At 48.1% G+C, this 24,119-nt stretch overlaps 1 protein-coding gene across 8 annotated transcripts in view; it reads right to left on the reverse strand.

The window, feature by feature from the left end:
* zmiz1a (zinc finger, MIZ-type containing 1a) overlaps positions 1–24,119 on the reverse strand; it is a 72,490-nt gene that overhangs the window by 14,322 nt on the left and 34,049 nt on the right. For 4 of the 8 annotated variants that reach the window (XM_029835710.1, XM_003964004.3, XM_029835708.1 and 1 more), the window contains 3 exons: positions 8,663–8,771; positions 6,345–6,458; positions 4,495–4,600 (listed from right to left, as the gene is read on the reverse strand). In XM_029835710.1, the coding sequence (XP_029691570.1) occupies positions 4,495–4,600; positions 6,345–6,458; positions 8,663–8,731 (289 nt within the window). In that variant the 5' untranslated portion in view covers positions 8,732–8,771. Of the gene's footprint in view, positions 1–315; positions 793–844; positions 1,103–4,494; positions 4,601–6,344; positions 6,459–8,662; positions 8,772–24,119 lie in introns of those variants that run through there. The other 4 variants (XM_011603281.2, XM_029835712.1, XM_011603282.2 and 1 more) reach the window with 3 other exon arrangements.

Raw genomic sequence — 24,119 nt, forward strand, 5'->3', positions numbered from 1 at the left:
CACAACTTTTTCTCTTTCAGCCCAAAACAGCAATAAAACGATAAATATTACAGTTCCTTACAATGTTTGGTATGTGACTCTAACAGGTCAACCAGTGATCAGCTGATCCCTGCTGATCCTGTCTGGTGCGACAGTGTTTTTAACTGCAGTGGAAATTACAGTTGCATCAGATAGAACAAAGTCAAAACCACCAGTGCTGAAGGTTAAAAAGAAAAAAAAAAGACTCAAAATTTCGGTGTAAACTCGTATCATCTTAGACTGAAGTGCTGCACCGGCCCTCCGCACACGTGCACACACAAACACGCGCACACTTACCCGGAGCCGAGCAGAGTCCCTGCACATCTCATCTCATTCCCATCACAGCGGAGAAAAGCCTGGTGTCACAAACGCTCCTGTTCCTGCAGAGGCCAGTAGCGACTCAAAGTGCCTGCTGCTTCCAAACCTCCTGGACGTCTGCTCGCATCCCTTTCTCCCCTCACTCACTCACTCACTCACTCTCTTTCTTACTTACTCTCTCCCTTTTTTTCTTTTTCTTTTGCTCACTCTTTTTCCTGCCGTGCTCTCTGATCTGCCCCCCCCCCCTGTCCAGTGTCTGCACAATGCACATCAATTATTCAGAGGCAGTCTACTGGTCTCTCCGGCTTATCCAATCAGAGCTGGACTCTGCACTAATGGGCTCCCGCTGTACCTGCTACCGGCTCCAACGCACTCTGGAGGAGGCAGGCGGAGAGACAGAGGGAGCAGAGGAGACAGCTGAGGAGGAGGGAGGACACGAGGGAGAGATAAAGACAGCAGGCAGAGACAAACAGGAGTACAGATAAACTAAGATATCCCCGTTTCTCACCCTGTTGCTGGCTGCCGTTATTGATGTGTTAGCCTTTCTTTAAGCCGCCACCGCAAAGAAAAACAGAAGCGCACATGGAAGCAGTGTGTGTCAGGAAACAAAAAGGAGAACAGGCTGCCAACTTGCATTCGTGGGAGGAGCTAAATCTCCTTCAAAAACACAAAAGCAGCAACAGACATGGAGGAGAGAAGAGAGCTGGAGTTCTGCTCCTCTTTGCTCCCCAAATCACCCTCCACACACACCAGCAAGAGACCTCAAGGAGACCTCAACTGTCACCAATAAGGCTTTCCTTAGCAAAACAAGCCCATCAGCTGCGCGTGAGAAAGAGCAGAACTTTCGGCAACTCCGGCTTAAAGTCTGAGATGGATGGGCGGAGGTCTCAGCGTATCACTCATCCATGGATGATCAACCAATGTAAACAACAGAGAGCGACAGGAAAACTGACACTCCAAACGATACACTAATATCGCTGAGGTTTGTTTGTGTAAACTTTAGACGGAAGTTGCAAAGACACATTTTTGGTTGCGGAGGGGTTTCATCATCGGAGGCGAACCAGTGGAGAGTGTGAGAGGAGAGACCCGCTGGCTAAAAATAAACCTGGTTTCCTGTTAATAATTCAGCGCTCTGCTCTTACTCAGCAGTAATTAAATATAAAAGTCTGTAAGGTTGATTGGGTCAGTAACACAGGAGGCCCACACCTTCCTCTGGCTCCACGCACAGCTTAAAGACGGAGGGAAAGGGGGTGAGTAAATCAATCGGCTGAAAGCAAACTGAGACAGACGTGTCAGACGGGAGGAATTGAGAGTGGGCGAGTATCGCCACACCCTGGAAGTTTTCTGTCACTGTTGACACAGCAAAGCAGCTGTTTTCCTGCCTGTGAGTGCACTCTTTTGTCTGAGCCGGTGCAGACAACTCCGCAAATACAGTTTAAAAGCCAGACGCCAGCGGGTGGAGGTGAGCAAACCAATCGCCCACCGTGAAAAAAACAATCATTCAGTCCAACCGGCCGCTTTTACCCCAAATCTTCCTGCCGGGCAATTGACAAAATTGTCTCACCGACGCCGCCAATGACATAAATTGTTCTCGGGAAAAGAGAAACACCCAACTGTGCGCCAGCCTGCAGCTGGAAACGTAACAGGGAGGTCATTTATGTAGGTAAAAATCATCCAGATCAGCACCTACCTATAATCCGAGCCGCGTGAAGTCACGGTGATATCACGCGCAAGCGAGTCAAACGGGATGGGGGCATTTCTCAGCACCGACTTCATAATGACGCCATCGGTGGTTTATTATTCGCTGCTTCATTACAAACAAAAATATGCTACCGTGAGAGCAGCGGCTACCTCAGCAAGGAAGGAAAGGGTCAAATCTGATACAGATTACGTGACTAATCTGATTTGTTTTTAGCGGACTTCACGGTGGCCTAATAGCTCAGAGTAGTGTGTGTTTGTAGGGCAGCGGCACACACCTATTAACAACCTATCAACATAATAGCTGCCCTACAAACCCAAGATAATAGTAACATCTAATGACTAATGTCTCAGCATGGGACACAATACAAATCAGTAAACAACTGAAGAATTTAAGTGAACAAGAAAAACTATAATGTAGATTCCCCCACTTTTTTTCACCATGACCTATAACCCTAGGAGCATATCAAAGAGCTTCAGCCAATCAGGAATATTCACTGTCCCACAGCTCCCCAGTGTTGGAAAATACTTTATGAACTACATTTAGACCACAGTCTGTGTGGTAACAAGGTTCCTCCTAGGGTTCCTGGAAAAAGTTCCCGAACTGTAAAAGCAGCTTAAGAGGTAACTGTGCTAATGCTAGTTTGCTAACAGCACATAAATCTCTTCGTTCGCCGATTCCAGATTAGAGCAGCGCGCTAATCCTGATGCCTCTCTGCAGGGTGACAATCTTCAGACAGTCTGCTGTGTCTGAAACCTCCACAGGTCTCACAGTGCTGCCATGTTGATTTAACATACATCGAAGGAATTCTGACTGCGAAAGACATCTAAAAATAAACACAGAAGTGCCTTGGCACCTCTAAAAATAAGAGGATGTATTTTTGAATACATTAAAAAAGGGAAACCTTGCCTTACACTCAGAATTACCTGGTAATCGACCGTTTTGTTGACCCTAAAATATCTAACATTATCAGCAATGCAAGTGTTCCCGCAGCAGTTTATTTCAAACCCAACTCTCTTTTGTCAAATTGTTGATTTAAAAAAAGCTGGGTGTGAATTACTGCTTTATCTATTTAACTGATTCCCTCAGTGACAGCATGAGTGCGATTGATTCACAGTCTTGAGGAGTCTGCGTCGTCGCCCAAGGAGCCTACAGAGAGGCAAACCCAGACCATTTGCTCCTTAATCTGGGCTCTCAGGTTTCGGATCCTTGTCGCCATGTCACCATATGGACTGTGGGAAGATTCTGCTGAATGCACGTAGACTCATTCATACAAGCTCAGGCAGCAGATGAATCGGTACCTGTTCATCTGGCTTCTTTTCTGCTTGTACCATTGAAACTACGTATGTGCAGTTGCTCAGGTGTCCGGCGCGTCTCCTCTGCCGCCTTCCCGTCTGCCTTTTCAGACAGAAGCCCTCATGAGGGCAGGACGGATGCTCGATGACTGCCAGCATTCTACCCCCCCCCCCAACATAATCACACTACAGTCCCCATTTGTCTGCAGTGCATAAACAGCTCTTCCTGAAACCCAGTGCTTATTTTTATTAGATCCCAGAACTATCAGCAGGCAGGGGCTGATTCTGACTGTCAGTTGGGGCCCTGACAGCCAGCCGGGCCGAGCCCATGCCTGGCTGGCAATCACATTAGCCTGACACAGGAACACAGACAGAGAGAGCAAGGCGGCAATCAATACTGCACACTGACGTCTGTCTGACCACTTAAGTTCCTCCCAACAAGACACTTCCCACCGCAGCAGAAAGAGGATATTCATCTTAAATAAATCTTCACTTTGCGGAACTGAACAGCTAAAGCGGACGCGCCGCACATATGTAAGTGCAGGTGGCGTGAGGCATTACAGGAGCATTACTGCCATCCTTGTTACGAAACAGTGACACGTTCCATCTGTCAGGAAATCCAAAGAAATTGGAATATTGGACTCTCTCGCCGTCGCTTATGTAACTGCCAAACAAAGGTTGAGCTGTGCTCTGACTGGCTGGTTACAGCTTTGTCCGGTCCGGCACGCATCTGCGGGACCTCCCCTGTCACCCGCCTCTCTCTCTCTGCATAAAAACAGGATGCTCCTGCAGGACCAGAGGTGGCAGCGAGGGGGCTATGGAACGGTTAGATGCGGTTAGATTTGATAGATAAATGTCAGACGGAAGCAGAACCACTGCTTCTGTGGGTGTGCAGGGTGTATACGACCTGATCTGAACTGCCGTTTGAGCTGACACAGAGGGAAAACATGAATTCAGAGGTAAACCAACTGTTGCTGTATTATCTTTCTTTTTAGCCACACAACCATTTCTTCAAATATATATCTCTATATATAGCTATATAGGTGTATATATAGATAGATATATATTACTATATTATATATTAAGATGCGATGATGTGCGACCATGCAGACACACACGTGGACGCACACAAACACTGGTATTTAAGTAAATGCTGGGTCTTACCTGCAGACTTGGGAGTGAACTTGTCCCTGTTGGCAGCACAGACTGCCAGTAACCTGTAGCCCAGATCCAAGTCAAACCCCTGCTGAGCAGCAACGCGACTCACCACCTGGACGGAAGAGTGGCACATGAGAATGGGCGCTGAATCAAATTTACGTCATCTCATAACGCTGTTGCTGAAAGGAGATGCGCCGAACACTGTCAGATAAAGACAGACGGAGTGAGATTAAGGTGGAGACTGCACCCTCCAGTGAGGATGATCCCTAAACAAGCCTGTTCTGCTCCTAAAATGAACAGTTTGTCTGCTGGCTAATTTTTGCCTTCTTCAATTAACCGAGAAGGTTAAAACCTGGTAATGACAGCAAAGCAAAGGGTAAAATATTGCTTCCGTGTTAGATCTTCTGATGACAGATGACCCAGCGATTCCAGAATTAAACTGTTTAGGGAGGAAAGTAAAACAGGACATGGAGGACAGATAAATCATGACTGCTGGGAAGAGCCTGTTGGTTTTTAAATGCCCGTACAAGAACTCTTCTGTTCCCTTTTGACCTGAAAACACACAGTTCAAGAGCCGAGAGTCGACAAGGCAGCCAGGGGGAACGATAAAGCGCTTACAGGGCAGGTTATACAGCTGCTTCCAAGCTGAAAGCGAAGCCATTACATAAATAAACGTTATTTATCTGATGGAAAATAAAAGTCAACAAGGCTAATAAATTGAATTTATCTGAATGTGGATATGACTCAAGATATAAACACCTTCATCCACTCATCTATTCCGCGCAAATAGTGACCATTCTGAAACATAATGAAGTCATGTTATCATGGATTGTGTGTGAACGTGCTGTGGCCTGTGTCAGGCGCAGAGCCAGTGCACACGCGAACATGGATCCAACATGGATTTAACGGTGTTTCGCCTCATAAGCCTTTTCCAGCTTAATCTTTGAGGATGCACATCCAGGCTCTTTCAAAACGAAAACAATAGGTTACTGGGTCATCTATATCCTTATTTGCATATTTCCGTCATGATAAAAGAAGCAGCTTTGTAGTTTAATCTAGTCTACGTAAAAATAAACTTCAAGAGTCGATGAGATCCACGGAAACGAGATGTAGGATTAAAGACGCTGACGAGTCGCTGCCTCTCGACGCGTTTTGCATAATGACAGACAAAACCTGAGCAGACAGCGCAGCACAACTGATCTGTTACGCCATCGTTTGGTGGCTCGGAATCCAAGCGTCCGCCACAGGTTAGAGGACGACCGGGTTAACGCACATCAAATCCCAAAGGAGCAACAACGAAGGCAGCATCCAAGAAACGCTTCCTGTCTCCTGCCACATATAAAGCCACAGAAGAGGGGGACCACAGTTCCGCTGATGGAAACCGCCTCCTGCTGGGAAGGACCTCAGTGGCGGGCTCCTTTGTATAGCCCTTTATCAGCCTTTAAGAGGCTTTTATTGTGATTTGCACATTAATGAGCATTCATCTGTTTGCTCACGCTACCACTTGAGCCGGGGACACGGATCTCTGTCCCACACGGTGATATCCATGGCGGTTGTGGTGACCGTGACCCTTTGTCGGGAGCAGGTGGATACGAACTGTGATATTTGCTGACCGCTGTCCTGTTTTTGTTGTGCGCACAGATTTTAACCTTGAATAAAAGCCTGCTTCCAAATTCTGTGACGTCAGCCTCTTAGTCACTGTTTTTGGTAAAAGTTCCGGACTATGAAGCTAAAAAGCATGTAAACTTTCCTGACTGTCAAACATCTAATTATTGTTTTGCTCACGTCTCCTCAAAAGCACCTGAAATAAATAAAGAAAAAAGAAACATCGAAAACCATAATTGGTGTTTTCGTACCGTCAGACATCCCATGAGACTTTGCTCGAAAGGTCGCTGGAAGGCCCGGGGATCTCCACACCAGTCGAGCAGCTCTGTGGCTGCCGAGTGGAAGTTGGCCGGGTTCTGTAAGTGCTGTGCAAACACAGAAAAATCAGATAGCCATTAGAAACAATGGGAAATAAAGAGTATTATTTTTCAAGTACAAGCCAGAAAAACACTGAAACTGCAGCCTTGGCTCTTCCCCCCAAAACGCCTCGATTTAATGTCTTGTGTTTCTGCAGAACCCTGTGAGGACCTCGCCTCCTTCCAGTGCACGCTCACTCGGGGCTCTGCTGCATTGTGGGAAGAAGATCACACCCGTATCAACAATGATGCCAGTGTTTTCAGTTAATCTCTCTTGGCAACACCCAGCCCTCACCCCCGTGACCCGGCGCAGCAACCAAACCTTTCCCCTCCAAACCTCTTCCCCTCATCTCATTGGCTGTTCTCAGAGTGTAACGGAGCTTCGGCACCGCAAGTCCACTGACTGGCTTGGCTCTTCACAAAGAAAACAACCTTGGTCCTGGCAGCTATGTGTGCAGACTCAATATGCGCCGTTGGTGTGTTGTCTAATCTCTTTCAGTCTGTCTGCCTCTCCTGCTTGTTCACTGAGGCCTGAAACAGTCTTTTCTTCCCAGTGTCTGAAGGCTACTCGGGCTGGCAGGACACAATAAGCCATTTTAAAATTGGGCTCCCTTTCTTCGTGGCTCAGAAGGTTAATAGTTCCGAAATGGCGCTGAGCCGCGGTGCGCCCAGTCGCCGAGATTGAGTCCATTTGAAAGTGTTTATTATTCTCATCTGGAGCTGAGACGTTTTGTTTCCTTGAAGAGAAGCTTGAACTATTGTCTTTAGGGCCAGCAGAGGTGAGTGTTTTTTGAAAAAGAATTGGCAGATTTTGGCAGGAGCTCGCGCTGTGGTGTGAGCCGGGCCTTCAGAGGGAGCCTCAGAGAGCCTCCTGTGATATCGCTAGCCTGACCTCCCCATCGTTTTCGATGTGTAGATTAGTCGTTAAAGAGTTAGCCGTGGACTCTCGTGGGGGCTGGACTGACAACGGAGACAAGGCAAAAGGGAGTAAGAGGAAGCGAGAGTGAAAGGGAGGAGAAGAGCCTGCTCAAGATGAGTGATATAATCTGGCATTATTGCTACTTGATGGGAGGCACATCAGCCTCCAGCGCTGGAGGAATCAGAACTAACACAGCAGTGGCTGTCTGTCCAAATCTTTACCCACAGCTCTTCCTGCCACGGCGCTCGCCACCGACACTCCCTGACAACCCCCACCCCCCTCCATCCTCGCCCGACTCTGGTGTGAGGGGGAGGACAGCGGAGTGAAATGGCCCTGCCGAGTTCTGGGAGGAGGATGGGGCTCGTTCTGGTTGTTGTTGTTGCCGTTCAGGCTTGGGTGAGAACAAGAGCAGGGAGGCGGGGAGGGCTAAGCAGCAGCGGTGGCGGCGGGGTGTCAGCAGACAAAGAGCCAGACGTTTGACAGACGGAGTGACTTACCCATTTCCAGGCCAGCCACGGATCAAGCTGTTCCGTTGCCTACCTGGATGCATGAAAACTAGCAGAACGCCAGGCTTTCTGCCAGCAGCTCCCTCTGAACCAAAACAACGCCCCCTGAGCAGAGCTCACAGCTCACTAACTCGACAGCCTTTCAAATCTGCTACGTTTCTTTCATACATCAATCAAAGAGTATATGAACCACATTTATTGAGTCAGATGTGTCGTTTCAGGTTAAGACTTTAGAAAAGAACTGAAGAGACTTTGAGTTCTCTAATTAATTGTCATTTTTGGGCTTCTGAAAGAATTCTGGCATCATGCATGCAAAGAAAAAAGCCAATCGGAGTCATTTCTGGGAACGGGATGGAAGGATTCCCATTTAACCAATCAATGTAAGGCTGGATTGTCACGTCTGCGTCTCTCCGAAAAGTGAAAGAAACATTTAAGCAAAATCACAACAGGGGAGAGCGTGTGAGCATCAGGAGTCAGAAACACAGTGTAAAGTGAGGACAGGAGTGTGGGGGGGGGGGTTTGCATGTCTCTTTGAAGTCTCTTCTCGGGTTCGCTGCCAGATTTCACTCTCTCCCTCTCTCCCTCTCTCCCTCGCTCTCTCTTTCTCTGACCCCGTGCAACATGATCTGTGTGACTGCAGCTAATGGCAAGAAAAACTGATGTCCATATAAGGTTGTGAGCGCAGAAAGGAGTATGGGAAAGGAAGGGAAATGGAGAGTCTTGTTTCTTCGCTTCTAAAATCCATCTTTCACAGCTCTGAACGGGGCTAAAGGATTCTTTATACACACCTGTTTGATGCACTGCAGCCTGTCGTTGGTCTGCTGGATGTGCCGGTCCATTGACGGTAACGTGTTCATCTTGGTGTCTCTACCGGGACGCCATTAAAATGTCTTTACTCTGTAAAACGATAGAAGAAGGAAAGGTCTGTGAGCGCGATTCTTTAGCCCATCAGTTGAAAAGGGTTTCAGTTTGGTGATACATGAGCCAATCAGCAATGAAGGCAACTTTTGCTTTTCTTTTTTCGTTCACCGACAGACATTTTTCCGACCAACTCTTAAGAAATCGGGATTAACAGGCACCCCATTCCCCTCACCATCCCAGTATGTTTCTGTGCATCAGTGTTGGCCCTCACATTTCCCTACACCAAAGACAAAGTGGGAAACCACAGGTTGGTGTGTGTCAGGGGGGCCTCAAAAAAAGCTGCCCGGCACTGATAAAGGGTCCCTCAAAGATTCCCCGCTGTGACAAACTGAGCGAGAGAAGGAAGCTGATGGAAGCTCAGCCGGAGAGTTCACGCTCAGTCTAGTCTCCTTATCTCTGAAAGAGAACTGAAAGCATGTTCACTTTCTCTGTGTCTTTACGACGCACAAACAGTATGTAAACCCAAAAACTGGAATTACAGGACTTCTACACCGAGATTTAGCTGCTAGGTAAAACTTCAAAGGAACACCTTGAGAATAAGGGTGTGTTACTAATCCTCAGAGCTTAAGCATTAGCAGGCGAGAATTACCTGGAGTGCACTTGCACGGTCTTAAACAATAGATCGTGTTTTGGATATAAAACCGGCATGAGTGAGGGCGGATCATGTGGGCAGGTGGAGGGCTCGTTACAGGTTATGCGGACATGTCGGACTGCCCTAATCACATGTATCGCAGCCAAACCTTTGTGTGGCCTCATTCTGCAGTGCCGTTCCTCTCGGAATCCAGCAGATGTCTCCCTTTCCTGCTGCTAACCAGCTTGTCTCTCACACTCTGCACACAGAGCAAGTGGTCCGCAGAGGGCTCCTTAAACCCTGACAAGTGCTACAAATCCCCTCCAGCAGCCACGCTGCTCCACAGAACGCTAACAGGGCACGCTCCAGCCCAGCGCTGGCCACCTGACCTTGTGGCTATTGATTAACTGTTACTCCTCCAGGTCCTCTTCCTGCTGTCCCAACACACTTGCTGATAAGAGGGGTCAGATATGTACCAACAGTCATTTTCCCCTTGTATCTCTTGTGCTTACATAATGTCTCACCCACAACTCCTCAAGAGAAAGAAAACCTGAATATGAAAATGGGGCCGGCCCCTCGGGTGGTGATCCGTAGAAGGAGTCGTAACAAAAGGAAATCAATCTTGACTGACCACCCTGAAGACCACACCCCCTGCTGGGAGAAAATGTGTTGCATAACCACCAATGCTTCATTGGGAAGCATGGCAGTATCCCCCCCTCCTCCTCCCTCTGCTCCCTTTCCTGACCCTTCCTCTTCAACATCAAAATAACACATTTGTCAGCCAGATCTCTACCAGAAGGAGACCTACCAGGCTAACAATGCTGATTGCAGCTGCAGCGTGACGAATGGCGTTGTGTTGCTTTCCCCACTACGGTATTTGTTTTCCGATTAAGACTCTGTAGCGCTGACTTAATCTTTGCACAATCGTCTCCTCTGAACATCGTAATCAGCTGCAGTAAACACTGCTTACAAGAGTGGAAATGCAAAAGATTGTACATCTGATTATCCTGTGCATATTTCAACCTCCATTTAAACAGCGACCTGCTATGAAACCAAGTCATAAAACCACAATTAATGACACCACACTGGAAGAAATTTTCCATTTTGGTTATGTCACTGTCGGGGGTAGAAAGCACACACACACACACTTGCTCTTCTTACAAAGCGGCAAAAACCCTTCAAAGTAACCCTAGCCGGAGGAAGTGGGGCAAGAAATAAGTGTTCAGAAACAAAAGCAGAGTATAATGAAAACCACTGAAGTATGGAGCAGCGTGGAAAGGCAAGAGAGGAAAGTGTTGAAATTATCTCTTCATTATCTGCAGCCACACACACACACACACACACACACACACACACACACAGAATCACTCACAGCATGAGCGAGTCCTCCTCTCAGACAAATGACTGCCACCTTAGTGGAGTGCAGCCTTCTTCGTGGAGGTGAGCAGACAGGGATACACATCTCACACTCCTCTATGCTGCTGCGTGATTCTCTGTGATGCAGCAGAAGAATAACACTTTGGATTCATGCCATTGCACTGTAATAAAATAGGAAGGGGGTTTGTAAAGAAGTTTGGATGGATTTTGATTTAACTAATTAGACAACAAGTATCTGCTCTGCTTACTGGACGCAGCGGGGGAATTTCTTCCCTCTCTCTCCATCTTCAGTCACAACCACCCCTTTTTATTCTCTCGCTCTTTGCTCTCCCTTTCTGCAGCCCTCGGACATCATTAGAACCACACAGCATGCGACTCCTTCCCACCACCTTCCATTTTCAGTTCGATCATTTTCCTCTTCCTGTCCCTCATATCCCATCCCTCCTGCCACTCTTCACCCTCCCTCCCTCCCTCCCTCTCTCCCTCCCTCCCTCCCCTGCTCCTTCCTGGGGCCCTGCACAGGAGGTGCCATAACAGAAGGTGGAATAGATTCATTTGCTCTAATGTGGTTTGGGCTGCAGCGTGACACGGCGCAGAGCGACACTTTCTCCCGGCGCACTGAGAGCTCCTCGCACTCTGCCTGCACTTCATGTGTTTTCAAACAGGCCAATCAACACCACTCAGCTCGGCTCGCCTCCCTTTCTTCCTCTCCCTGCCTCCCACCATCACGCTCTGTAAAAAGCCACCAGCCTTCCCTCCACACCGGCAGCCCTTTTTCCCCCTGCTTTTGCTGCCTTTATTCGCTCCACTCTCCCATTTATGCAAGCCCTCTCCCAATATCACCTGCCTTTCTATCCTCTTCTCCTATATGCATTATTTTGTTCATCTTCTCCACGTCTCTGAGGCCAGATATTGATCACATCAAAAACTTCCAGCTCTGATAAAACTCAACCCTCGATAGTCTCGTAAAAAAAAAACAACTCGTCCCACAGGTGAAATAAAAATAAATGCTAAATGTTGGTGTTTGTTTGTATTCCATTTTAATGTGACAACCACAGAAGCACTGGGCAGCTATGTGACACCAAACACTGCAATGCTAAGAGCTGAGATGTGAGGATACGTGAGCCGCATCGCTGCCGTCTATAAATATGGAGCTTCAGCTGGCCAGTATGGCAGGTATGTGCTACCAGATATCTACAGGAGCGTCAAATCATTTCACCACTCAGTTTGAGGCACCACGTGCATTAAACAGGAACAGTGCAGCCCTGTCCTCCCCTTCAGCCTCATTTATGTTCCAAGTTTACACCAAGCAGTAGAATTCAGTAAAACACGACAGTCAACGACGCTAACTGTCACACCTTCCAACGATGGAGTTAATTTACCAGCCCGCTAGATGCCCGATGCCAACATCCGCGCCGAGACATCCAGGAAAAACACGAGCATGCCGGTAACATCCCGAGACGTGAATAAAATTGCATTTCATGCGTCCCAGCCACCCATTAAAATGTGAAAATTGTGAATCGTGGCCACGTTTCAAAAACCTCAACGGCGGCCTCGCGCCGCCGGGCTCAACACGCACCTGCAGCGGCTGAGGCGTGCGTGTGTACTTAAGCATACCAAGGACGACAGAACACAAGCGCGCACACATGACCGCGGTGCTGAAACTCTGAGTATTGCCAGGCATCGACGCAGGTCAGGGGTGGGTGGTTGTTGCTGCCTGCTTTTGTGTTGAAAAAAAAGTCTCTAAATAAACATTTACACTGTCAATGCGTCGACCGGTCTAGTAGCTGATGATTGATGCTGATTTCATTTCGGTTCCACCTCAAATTTCCCAGATCCAGCCTGTTAATGGATTCGCACCAAAGTGTGAGGGGTTGTTCCTTTCCATCATATCTCCCTCCCCATTAATTCACCCACGCTCACTCAGCCATTCCACACTTTATGCCCAAACTTTTCTCTCAAACCCTCACCAACTTGGCGTGCAGATATTACAGGCGTGATGTAACTTTACACCAAGAATGACGCAGTTTTATAGCTCTGCCGGTCAATGTGGAAGTGAAATTGCTCGCGACCAAAAGTAAATATCGCCAATGTAGCGCCATCGTTGTGTGACAATATATTTGTACAAGATAATATTCTCTAAGCGGTTTCTTCGTTTAGAGAAGCGTTTGTGTGCGCCCACATGTAACTGCGTGGTCTTCACAGGGGAAGGGTCGGCTATCTCGCCATCAGATACGAAATCAGGTCATCTGTGAGCTTTGGTGTCACATGATGAATGAATTACTCCCTATTCCACAGAGCGTTCCAGTTGCCCAGGCCTATAAATACCAGCTGTGTATGATTGTATATCTGACTGCCTCATATGATTTTCCACAGCCGCAAAAGCTAGATTTCTATCTTGTCATGCAAGATGGAGCAAACACAAGGCCGATGTGTAACCTTTAACACCGCCTGGAACACTAAGCCCTTTGAGTGAACCAGTCCTGTAAGCTTTATTAAGTGTAATAACAGCGGACTAGTACATTTATGAGACAAATATCGGCGATGGGGTCGCGGGAGAGGGATAAAAGTGGAGATGAGAAGATAGAGAAGAGCTGGTGAGAGGGTAAAGAGGGGGGGAACACAGGGAGGAGGAGTAGAGTGATTGACAGTTCAGCCTGTCCGGCTTGTGTAAAGCTAACCTTGCGGGCCTGACTCCAGCGGAGCTGTTAGCTCACACACGGCCCCCTGCCACTGCCGAATGAGTAAACTGACAAATTCCATGTCTTCTGGTTTCAGCGGTGGCAAACTGCTGACCCAAATGCAATTAAACAACACACCGATGTATGGTAGCACATGAATGTAAATCTGAGAGCAGCGGACACTGCCTGTGCACGTGTGTGTGTGTGTGTGTGTGTGTGTGTGTCTGTGTGTGTGCACCAAAGAAAACAGGGAGACGGGGGCACGGAGTGAGACAAAGAGTGAGGGTGATTCAATCTGCTCACTAAGCCATGAAATGGTATTGGTGTCATTAGGGAGAGCAAAAATATATCTGTGCCAGGCTGCCCTCGACTCCCCTCGTCTTTGATACTCTTATACAGTCCTTGCTAAAAAAGAACCGCAGCCGGGCTTTTTCAGCACTCAGTGGAGCAAAATGTCTAAAAGCACCTGTAGAGTAGCTCTGGGTTCTGGGGTACGAGGCCACGGATACGGCATAAAATAGAGTTAGAGTCTAAGTTAGAGTCCTTCTACACATCCTGTGAAAGGAGTCCACAAATAGGTTATGGTGGGGATTTGATGCAACAACCCTTGCGAAACAATTAACACAGCCTTGGCTTTGGAGGATTTTTTTAAAAAAGATAAAACTTGCACAAACAACCGCGCATGAGGGCACCCACTCGGTGGAGAAATTCAGTGGCTGGCTGATAGCTCAGGAAAAACAGGCATTCACCAAGAGGTGAACAGGAGAGTCCTGCTCGCTTGGTTTTTGGTGGGTACTGTTTCTGAAATGTTAAACACAGTCTGTGTTATCGCCGCCACAATTTTAGATGTGGCGCAGACAGATGTTGAAGGACACCAGTACAAACCTGTTGTGAGCTAACCCCCCCCCCCCCCCAACATGAGGAGTTTCCTAACTAGAGGCCCAACAAATACAAATAATGTCTGGAGCTTTTCACAGGCGCTGAAAAGCTTTGACTGTTGGGTTTTTTTGGGAGACACAGCGAGACCTTCTGACACATAGAGTAGAATGGTGCACTTATTTGTATCGCTCGGCGCGCGGCTGTGTGAATTTGCAACGATATCGGAGCGAGGCCACGAGTCACGGAGGGCACAAAAGATCTGCTGGCTGCTAAAAAGGAAAACCTGGCTAATGGTGTATACGGAGCGAGCGTTATCCATCAGAGGGGACGGACTGCACAGCTACTACCTGTGCAAAAAAGCCGCATTGAAATGCGGCTGTGCTCCAATGCAGCTTTCAAATAAACTCTTTCAGCACGCAACAAAGAACCATCCTAGACCACGTGTGGTTATTTGTGATGATCTGACGCACGCGCGCGTGCTAACATATCAGCTTATCTTCACGCTAAAAAAACGATGTTTGACATAGACGACGCACAGAAACGCACGCCGTCACACCTCAAAGGCTTTAAAGGGTAAACAAGTATTCCGATATCCTCCTTCTCCAAGATGCTTGGCTTGTGAAATTCAGGTGTGTGAGGAGGGAAGGGGGGAAGGGATGAGGAAATGGACGAGCGAGGGAGAGAGGAAAACGCTCAGAAGACGTATTACACGTAGCAGGATGCTGGGAGAGACATGCACGGAGAGATAGGAGGAAATGGCTGCAGAGCGGGGAGAGGAATGGCAAGAGGTCATCCCTGGGTAATTTGTTTTGGTCCTCTCAGAGCACAGACACACAGGGAGCAGGTAAACCAATTACAGTGTGACATGAATCACTAAGACCTACAGGCGGCCACGCAGCTGGCGAGCCAGCCAGCGCAGCCTAACAGCCGACCAGGCACATGTTGTCTTTTCCCTAAATACTGGTCAGTCGCTAACCGCGCTCATCGCTCTTCCCTCCACTGTGATTACACATCTGGAGGTTAGCAATGACTGAAAGACAGCGACTTAATTCCTTCCATCGCGCCGCGGATTCGGCGCTGAAGGATCCCGCGGCGCTGGAAGAGTTGTTACCATCTTAAGCGTATCAATCCCGAGACAAAAAAGGGAGTATTAATGACTTCTACGCCGGCGTCATCTGTGATAGATGTAAGCGCAGCGCGTTTGAAGTGGAACGATAATGATAGGGGCTCTTTGTGGAAGCCCGCAGATGGATCTGGGATCCCTGTGGATGTCAAAGCCAAGTCAAACACTCCAGGGAAAGGGTTAGGAGTATTTACATGACAAAGACTGAGGCAATTACTTTAATTTCCTTAATCACCCGATGGCTGTCAGAACGATGTCACGTCAGGCCTCAGTCGCGCTCGAGCCACCGGCGATGTAGCGGAGAGGTAGCAGACAACTCGTAAATAAACAATCGCATTGGTCTTTTCCTCAGCGACGACAGCTCAGATCCTGGAGTTGATGCTGAACTGACGGGAGCGTCGAGGAAATCCACGCAGACAATGGCGCTCACGAGCAGAGAGAGGGACCGGACTGGGTTAGATGTCGCCCCGCGTCCTCGTGCGGTTCGTAGATTCAGTAGAAGTCGATATATGATAACGGGCCGCCTCGGCGTGTTGCTTCCAGTCTCGGGCGTTTAATTAATGAAGGCGATAGGCCAGTTGTTGACCACCTTTGGGCCAGCGTGTTTACCAAAGCGCCGTGTCCGTTAATGTTATCTCAGCCGGCGACAGCTCTTTCCCCGACTGTGCATCAGCCTGCGTCCACGCCAACAGCCGCAGCGCCAGCGCCAGCGGGGCTGCAGGGAGGCACTGCTGGACCAGACTCCCTCAGATGTTAAATCTACCATCTTGCTGCCCCTTGAAATTAATAAGGGCCTCTGAACTCATCTCTGAAAGCCACTAACTGGCCATTTGCGCCGTCTGGCTCCACGGGAAAAGACACTCCCTGCCTCCTCTTGTGAACCCTTTGCTCCCTTTCCCCATTTTTTTTTCCCTCTCCTCCTCTCCCCCCCCCCCCCCCCCCCCCCCCCCCCACACTGCTATTGTCTTTTCTTCCATCTTAATTCTCTTCATCTCTCACTGCTCTCTTTCCACCAACCAGCCCCTTCCCCTCCTCTCCCCTCCTCCTCCCTCCCTACCTCCCTCCTCCACTTCTTTTTTTCACTCTCCATTCCTCTGGCCCTAAAACCAGCCCCTCGGCCGCCCGTTTGCGCTCACTTAGATGGCTGTTACCATGACAACCCTGTTCTTTCAGCTCTTGCAAAATAATGAAGACAATGTGTTTTCCATTTAGATGAGTTTTCTGGCGCAGCAGGGAGATATGGAGTGTCCATCTTGCCTCCTCTTTCACTGCGGAGGAAATGTAATAAAAAAGGGGTTTCTAACCTCTCTCTCTCTCTCTCTCACACACACACATGCGCACACACACACACAAACACACACACACACACACACACACACACACACACACACACACACACACACAGGTTAGGGTGCTGTTTAAGAAAGAAGCTTGATGTTTTAACCATAGCTGGCAGACTACTAGCAAAGGTTATCAAAACATTTGTAGTATTTTTTGGTGTTCCAAAATACATTCACAAATGTAAAAATAGATAAATAACATTGATTGACACGCGGAGACAAGACTTTGACGATTTAAAAATAAAACCGTGAAACAACTTCTCCACGATCAATTCTGCCGGACCCTGTCAAAATGACAAACTGCGAACATTTCGCAAACTATTTGGCGTTTTTTTTCTTCTCCTGTCAATTATGATTTTGCAGCAGGACGACTAAACGCCACGACAGCTGAAACCAGCATTCCCCCTCTTGCTGTTGCACATTTATTAACTCGTCGTGGCACACAGCGAGAACGACGACGCGACCACTTGTTACGGGCGGAAAAGTAAATTTGCGCTGCTGTGAAAGGTAATTCACTCACAACTTCCCGGCACATTTACCTCAGGGATTTCACGAATGAGCAAGCCCTGTTTTATTGCTCTACTTTTGACAGCTGTTGATATAAAAAGCCTCGGTGTGAATAAGAATTAACGCTACATTCACAATTAGAGGGAGTGGTAGAGATTCCCAAATCCCTGAATCTCTTCTGACACGCACACATATATGAAATACGCACGCTGCACCAGAGAAATGGAACAGGGAGCAGTACAATAAGTGTTTACAGTGGAAATAGTGAGTCTGGGACATTTCTTTGCGTCTCTTTTCCAGTGTTTATGGAGAGCGGTGAGGAACAACACTTCCTGAGAGGAAAGCCAGCTTTCCAAGCTTGAACCCTCTTCCAAGCCCCACAGACGGCAAATACTCTGTCTCCAATTTAGTTTTTCCAGCGAGTGCCATGTAATACACGAGTGTAGAGAAACTGGTATGCGTGTGAAAGGGGGTGTGTTTTAGATAAAGCACACACGCACGGCAGAGAAGGCCGAGTGCTCGCCGACGAATCAGCCAGAAAATGTGACCGTTTTGAATTCCAGTGGCGACCAAGGACTTCTTGTGTTCACTGCTTGTTGGAGACCTTTTACCGAGAAGAAACCGCAGCTAGAAGATGACACAAAGAGGGTCAAGCCCCATATAAAATCCACTCCAATGACTTCCTCTTACTCCCATGTGGAGCTCGCTCTGCGAGGCCTGTTAACACTGTTGAGAGGAGAGATCCAAAAAGGAAAAGAGGGTGGAGACGTTCCCACTTACAATACCCTCCACTTTCTTGCAATTCCAAGCAGATCGGACTGTCAACAACAAAGATGTGTCATCAGGAAAAAGGCAGTCATGTTCTCAACAATAACTACCCGTTATAGCCTTTTGATTCGTGTAACGCACCGTTTACACATGCAGAACAGGATTTTTTGGGATTAGATTAGGAGATTCTCAATATACGCCAAGTTGCACATGCAGCACGGAGCCAGGGTGGTTCTGCAGAATCTCGGGCAGGTTTTCAGATGCTGCAGATACAGCTGGAATCAGGTAAAACTGAGGGATTTGAATTATCACAGTTTCTATGAGATGTCTGCCCCAGGAACTTGTCGGAATCTTTGCTTCTGTGTACGTGCAAAGCTAACACATTAGCATTTACAGTTAAATGCAATCAACTGTTTCCTAAACTTAAGCAACCTCTTTGGTCCTTCTGACATCAAATGGGATTTATTTTACCTCTACCTCATCCTATGTGTGCATGTTTTAAACCTAATCATTAGTGTCATTACATCACTTAATACCTTATGCTGCTGCCTGCTGCAAGATAAACTTCCCCTGATCCTCAAAGGGCAAGCTGTCAGCGATGCATGTGCAAACGCACAGGAAAACACAATCTGCTGGCTGAGCATTATATATTTGCAGGTGTACCCAGTAATGTTGAGCCCACTGATGAGCCGGCCCGCCGTATGGGCTGTTTTAAAGTGCTCTGGTGGTGCAGTCGCTTCCCACATGCGTCTCTATTTGATGCTCAACATGTGGTGGCAAAACAGCCTCTGTGCTTCAGGCGCCCTCATCTTCTTAAGACACTCCTGTCAGAAATCGTGATGACACAGCGTGGACTGTGACCGTCGCAGCTATACGCTTACACATGCGTGGGCCTCCTGAGGGTTTGGGGTTTTTTTTCTCGTCCATGCGTGTTTAAAATGTCCGCCTTTCACTGTAATACAATTATCCTCTGGCACCTGCAGAGTGCAGCGGCGGCCCCTGAACGCACTCAGACACACATGCGGCGACAAATCCTGACAGATCAAAACACCACACTCCTTCAAATCCAGTGAAAAGCCTGTTTACTGATGATCCGGTTTGAAGACAACAGGCGGCTGCACTGAAGGAGTGGGGAGAGAAAAAAGAGAGGTGATAGGTGAAGGCAGCTGAGGCGATCCGGGGGACGCAGGCTGCAGGGGCTGGTTTTATTATCAGCCACTGTAATGGATCTAGGTGGGATAATTGGCCTCCTAAGCTCAATGCACAGCATGCATTTTTAATGAGCCCACACTGTTGCACATTTAATATAGAGGCACGATACCGCACATGATAAGGAAGTGTTGTGAAATGCAAATCTTATAGAAGTAGGCTACAGAAGAGACAGGAGCATTTTACGTTGCTTTGATTTGGACTGTGTTGTCAGGCTTTGCTGCTATTATGTGTCTAATTTCACCCAATCAGAGGGACACATTTGTGTGTAGCACTATCAAAAGGACTTTTTGGTTTAAAAAAGAGTCTAAGACACACTGTTGAAATAGTATGTTAGGGAGGATCAAACAGGTGAAATCTATTAAATTGGTATTCATTTTATAAAATTATTGCAAATCTAAAAAACTAATTGATGACTTTCAACCAGGGACACGACAGATGATGAAAGAAAACAATAGAAAAGGTCAAATTTAGCCGGTACGCTACGCAGACACAATCACACAGCAGCTCCAGTCAGGTGTTGTGACCTGATGAAGCACCTTGTGATGTTCTTAGTGGCTTTAAAGCAACCAAACGAGGTGGCCTCGGCATTACAGCAGTCTCAGCAGGGCATTAGTGGGCCGCACTGACCGGGGAGCTCAGAGGCTGGTGGCAGGGGGCAGAACGAACCAAGGATAAGTGAATTAAGAAAACTTAAATCGTGTTTAGCCTCAGCTGAGATCCACTCTCCTCAATGGAGAGCATGATGTCTGATGGTAATAGCATTAACATCTGGGGAAGTGATGTCGGGCGGTCGGTAAACTGCCACCAGCGGTCAGGAAGGGCCTGCTCACAACAGACGGCTACTCTTGGAACAAAAACACGGTGAGCAAGAAGGGGAGGAGATTAAAGAGGGGTGACAGGAGGGATAAAGAGAGGACAGGAGGCAGAGAGGAGAGGTGGCAGGTGGAGGGAGGTTGATTAATGACAGCCCCTTTTGTTTCGCTCCCTCACTCACTCGCTCACTTCCCCCCGCTGTCCTACAGTACTTCCTTCAGAGACCCCACAGACCTCCTCTGCAATCCTGCTCCAAATCTCTCCCAAAGATTTACAGGCTGGCTCCATCCATCAACAGGAACTCCCTACGCCCCCCCCCCCCCCACACACCGTAAACCTGGACTCTCTCTCAATGTTTGTGTCTTTCCCACCTTTTGAAAGCTGGCAGCAGCAGCATCGATAGCATTAGTGCAATTAAGGAAATGTAGAGGAATATAAATAGGGTTTCACATGAAACACTGGTCAAACACACAATTCTACCCGCTCCGCAACAGTCCAATTATTTGGGATTTGTTTGTTCCGAGCTGCAGATGCTGTGTGCTGTCCCTGCGTGCACGCCAATCCTTCCCTCTGCTGCGCAACACACAGACCAAGCGCGGACAGCTGAGCATAAGCGCCTGGATCACACAAATGAATTCTGCTTTCTGATGGCAGACAGACGGACATGCTGGACAGTCAATGCTAATCTGCCACCCCCCCCCCCCCCCCCCCCCCCCCCACCACCACCACCACCACCCACCACTGCCGCCACCTTTAATCCCTGTAGGGCAGCGAGAGGAAAAACCTGCATAATGGTGGAAAGAAAGGCTTGATCTCTTTCGTCCACCGGCTAAATAAACTGTTGTTAACCGTTTTGCTATGCTAGGCGAAACAATGGAAGATGGATAATGTTTCACTTGCGCTCTCGGCTGCCTTGTTTGATTTGTTGGCAGAGCCCGGCGTATATAGCATGAGTAATAATAAACTTTGCAGCTCGGTGACAGCTGCAGCGGTACGGGTCTCGCTCAAGCCTTGTTAGGTGCAAACATACTCCAACGCCAGCCATATTTCTTCCAATTAAGTGTAACTGACTAGTAATTTAGCCCAATCTCCTGCGGCGCTGCGTGTGACCGAGCCGGCGCAGCTTAAGGAGGAGGCGTCTTAAAGGAGAGGTGTATGAGCACGCCGCTCCTGCGCTACAGTATGTGCTTTGTATTCATTGCAGATTACAGGAGGATGCTGGAGGACAGAAAAGGAGCAGCCATTGATTTTTGAGCGCTGGGCAGGCAGTGGTCGTTTGCAGAGTCTGGTCAGTGTGCACACAAAGAGAGAATGAACAGGTAGCACGGAGGACACTGCACACAGATGCACACATGTTTACATCAGTCCGTCGGTGGGTGTGCAACAGATGTTCATTCCATAGTCACAGAACTATAGGGAGTAGCAACCCGATAAGACTGGCTGCATCCGCCCCACCAGTTCCTGAAGTTACGCAAGCTAGCCACGCTAAATTGGTATGCTTTTTAATTATAGCACGCTAACCTACGCTGGAGCTCCCAGTACTCCAGGCAATGGTCTCCAGTGGCCCAACAGCTGAATCAAACAGCTGTGCAGCGAGAGAGGTGGACGTTCTTGTATTCCACCTGGCGCCTTCCTCCACAGTGTGTCCAACTCAGCAGCTTTAACATGAGTCCATTTGTTGCTATTACTCTTCATTTTTAAGCAGGTAGGAGCATATGGCGGCATTAAATCTTCCATCAAGTGTCAGGCAAATCAGACATCGATTTTTATGAGCCACTCTGCGAGGGGCAATACAGATCTCCTTCATCAAAACAGGCAGCGCAGACCGCACACACAATAATCAAGTGTGGGAACACAATAGCAGCAGTGAATGGATCCCACTTTGAAAAACGAACAGCCGTAAACTGACCAAAGGAGTAATTTGGATAGAGAAGCTCCAGTTAGCCTCCACTGCCTTGAGTCAGCAGCTGACCATTGAACAGGATCTCCACCTGTTAAACCCCTGCTAATTCTTAGAAGGGAGACGACATTTTTCCCAGAGTTGCGTCCTTCCGCTTCATTTTATGAATGCCGGACGTGCATCCGTTGCTACTTGACCAGATAAATGTCAAGCAAATGTAAAACAGTCACAATAAATGCAGAATATAACCTGACAGACTTTCCGATAGATTCCTACAACCATCATTCCAGCATTTGAAAACAGTTGACCGGGACGAGCATTTGGATTCAACTTCCTCCCCCTGAAATTAAACTATATGAGCCATCCTGAGATCTTTAGCTATTGGCAGGGAGCTACGGGGCACGAGATGACAAACAGGTGCACAGAGAGCGACAGAATGAGACTAAATGGAAGAACAGTCTATTTCTGTATAAGAGGGGTAGAAAAGACTAGAGAGACGGCAGCGGGAGAAAGAGCGGCAGGGAAAGACGAGGCGCCTTGTGTCGTTTTAATGTAACTCCTCTTTTGGTTTTTCAGACATGATAACGCGTTACTGTAACTCTTGACTTGCGTTGTCAGATTGTTGTGGCGTTTACGGCCTGACTTCTCCGTGTGACGGCCACATTTATCAAGTATTAATGATGAAAAGATGAAGAAGGTTAAAATTTGCTTGTGTTGAAAAGCATCAGCCCTGAATCATTTTTGCCAGAGAGAATAATTCTATAAATAATACAATTCTTTTGAATTTTCCAACACAAAAGATTTCATATTCCGCCCCTCGCTGTGCTAAACTCTAACCTCTGAGGGCCGGCGGAGCACAACAGTTGACCCAATCCGAGCCTTTGGGTTTCCACTCTGACCTGCAACCAGACACCCACCCGACCTTCTGCGGCGCTGTGATGCATTCGGACCCCAACAAGGCACCAAACCCACAGCGAAACACCTGTTGGATCCACAACTGTGCGGAAAACACACACCTGACGCAACCACTTAAAGGTGTGTGTACTGATGCACCACATTTGAAAGAGTCCAGCACCACCGACACAGGGAGGAGGGAAGGAACGTACTGGTGAAGGTCTCAATAAAATACATGTAATTAAATATTCAGGCCTTTTTTCTCCCGCCAACACCAGCGTGAAGAAGAAAAAAAATCCCATTCTTAGTGTGGATCCAGTAATCCATCACTTATCTGGACTCTGCCACTACAGCCGCTAACCCCCCGGTCTTCTCCTCCATTCACTGTTTCTCATTGCAGCCTTCTCCTCCGCTGTATTTTCTCCACCTCAGCCCTCCTCATCCTCACCATTAACCTATATCTGCGCTCCCCGAGGTGCCGCCTGAAATCCATCCCCCACCTTTTTCCCTTCCTCCAAACAACGCCGAGGACAGACAAGAGTAATAAGACAGAACAGCAGGGGTGGGATGGCTCTAGTAAGGTTATTAAGCTTCACACAAAAACACATGATTTGCCACAGGGCCACTGAGGTGAGGCTCCCGTGGGGTGGGGGGGGGGCTGTGTGTGTTAAAGGAGGCTCGTTATGTGTTCATGTAGGGGGCCAGCAGCCCACTGTTCATTTCGGCTAATTGTTTTCAGAAAGCCAAATCACGATCATGTAAAACACTGACGCCAATTCTCCAGAAAATTCTTCCCAAATCTGTGAGCTGATTGATTCCAATGTACCGTGTCAACCTTCTCCTGGAGGCAGTTCTGAATTATTGCTAAATAGGAAAAAAATGTGTGAATATTTCCAGCGGGGTTCAAAATATTTTGTGCAAACTCGGTGGTAATGATTAGAAATATGCACGGGATTCATCCCCGAGCGCCATTTTTGTGGCTGAGGGTTGATTGAGCGGTGCAAAGACGGCGGTGGATCATTTTTCAGCCTCAAAATCTGCGACGGCGTGGTCGGGAACGCCAGTCCGCGGCGCCAGGAGGCGAAACGTCGCACGCGCAACGAACGCAGAGGGAGCCGAAGAGGGGAGGGCTGGGCGGACGGGGTGCATTGTGGTCCGGCTCTGGTGTGTTTTCAGTGGCGCTGTTCTGGCAACGCGAGGCCGGGTCTTCCCTCACTGCTCAGCTGAGCAATCAGGTCACCTCATCTTGACAGACACAA

This window comes from Takifugu rubripes, chromosome 4 (assembly GCF_901000725.2).
Source record: "Takifugu rubripes chromosome 4, fTakRub1.2, whole genome shotgun sequence".
Classification (NCBI taxonomy): domain Eukaryota; kingdom Metazoa; phylum Chordata; class Actinopteri; order Tetraodontiformes; family Tetraodontidae; genus Takifugu; species Takifugu rubripes.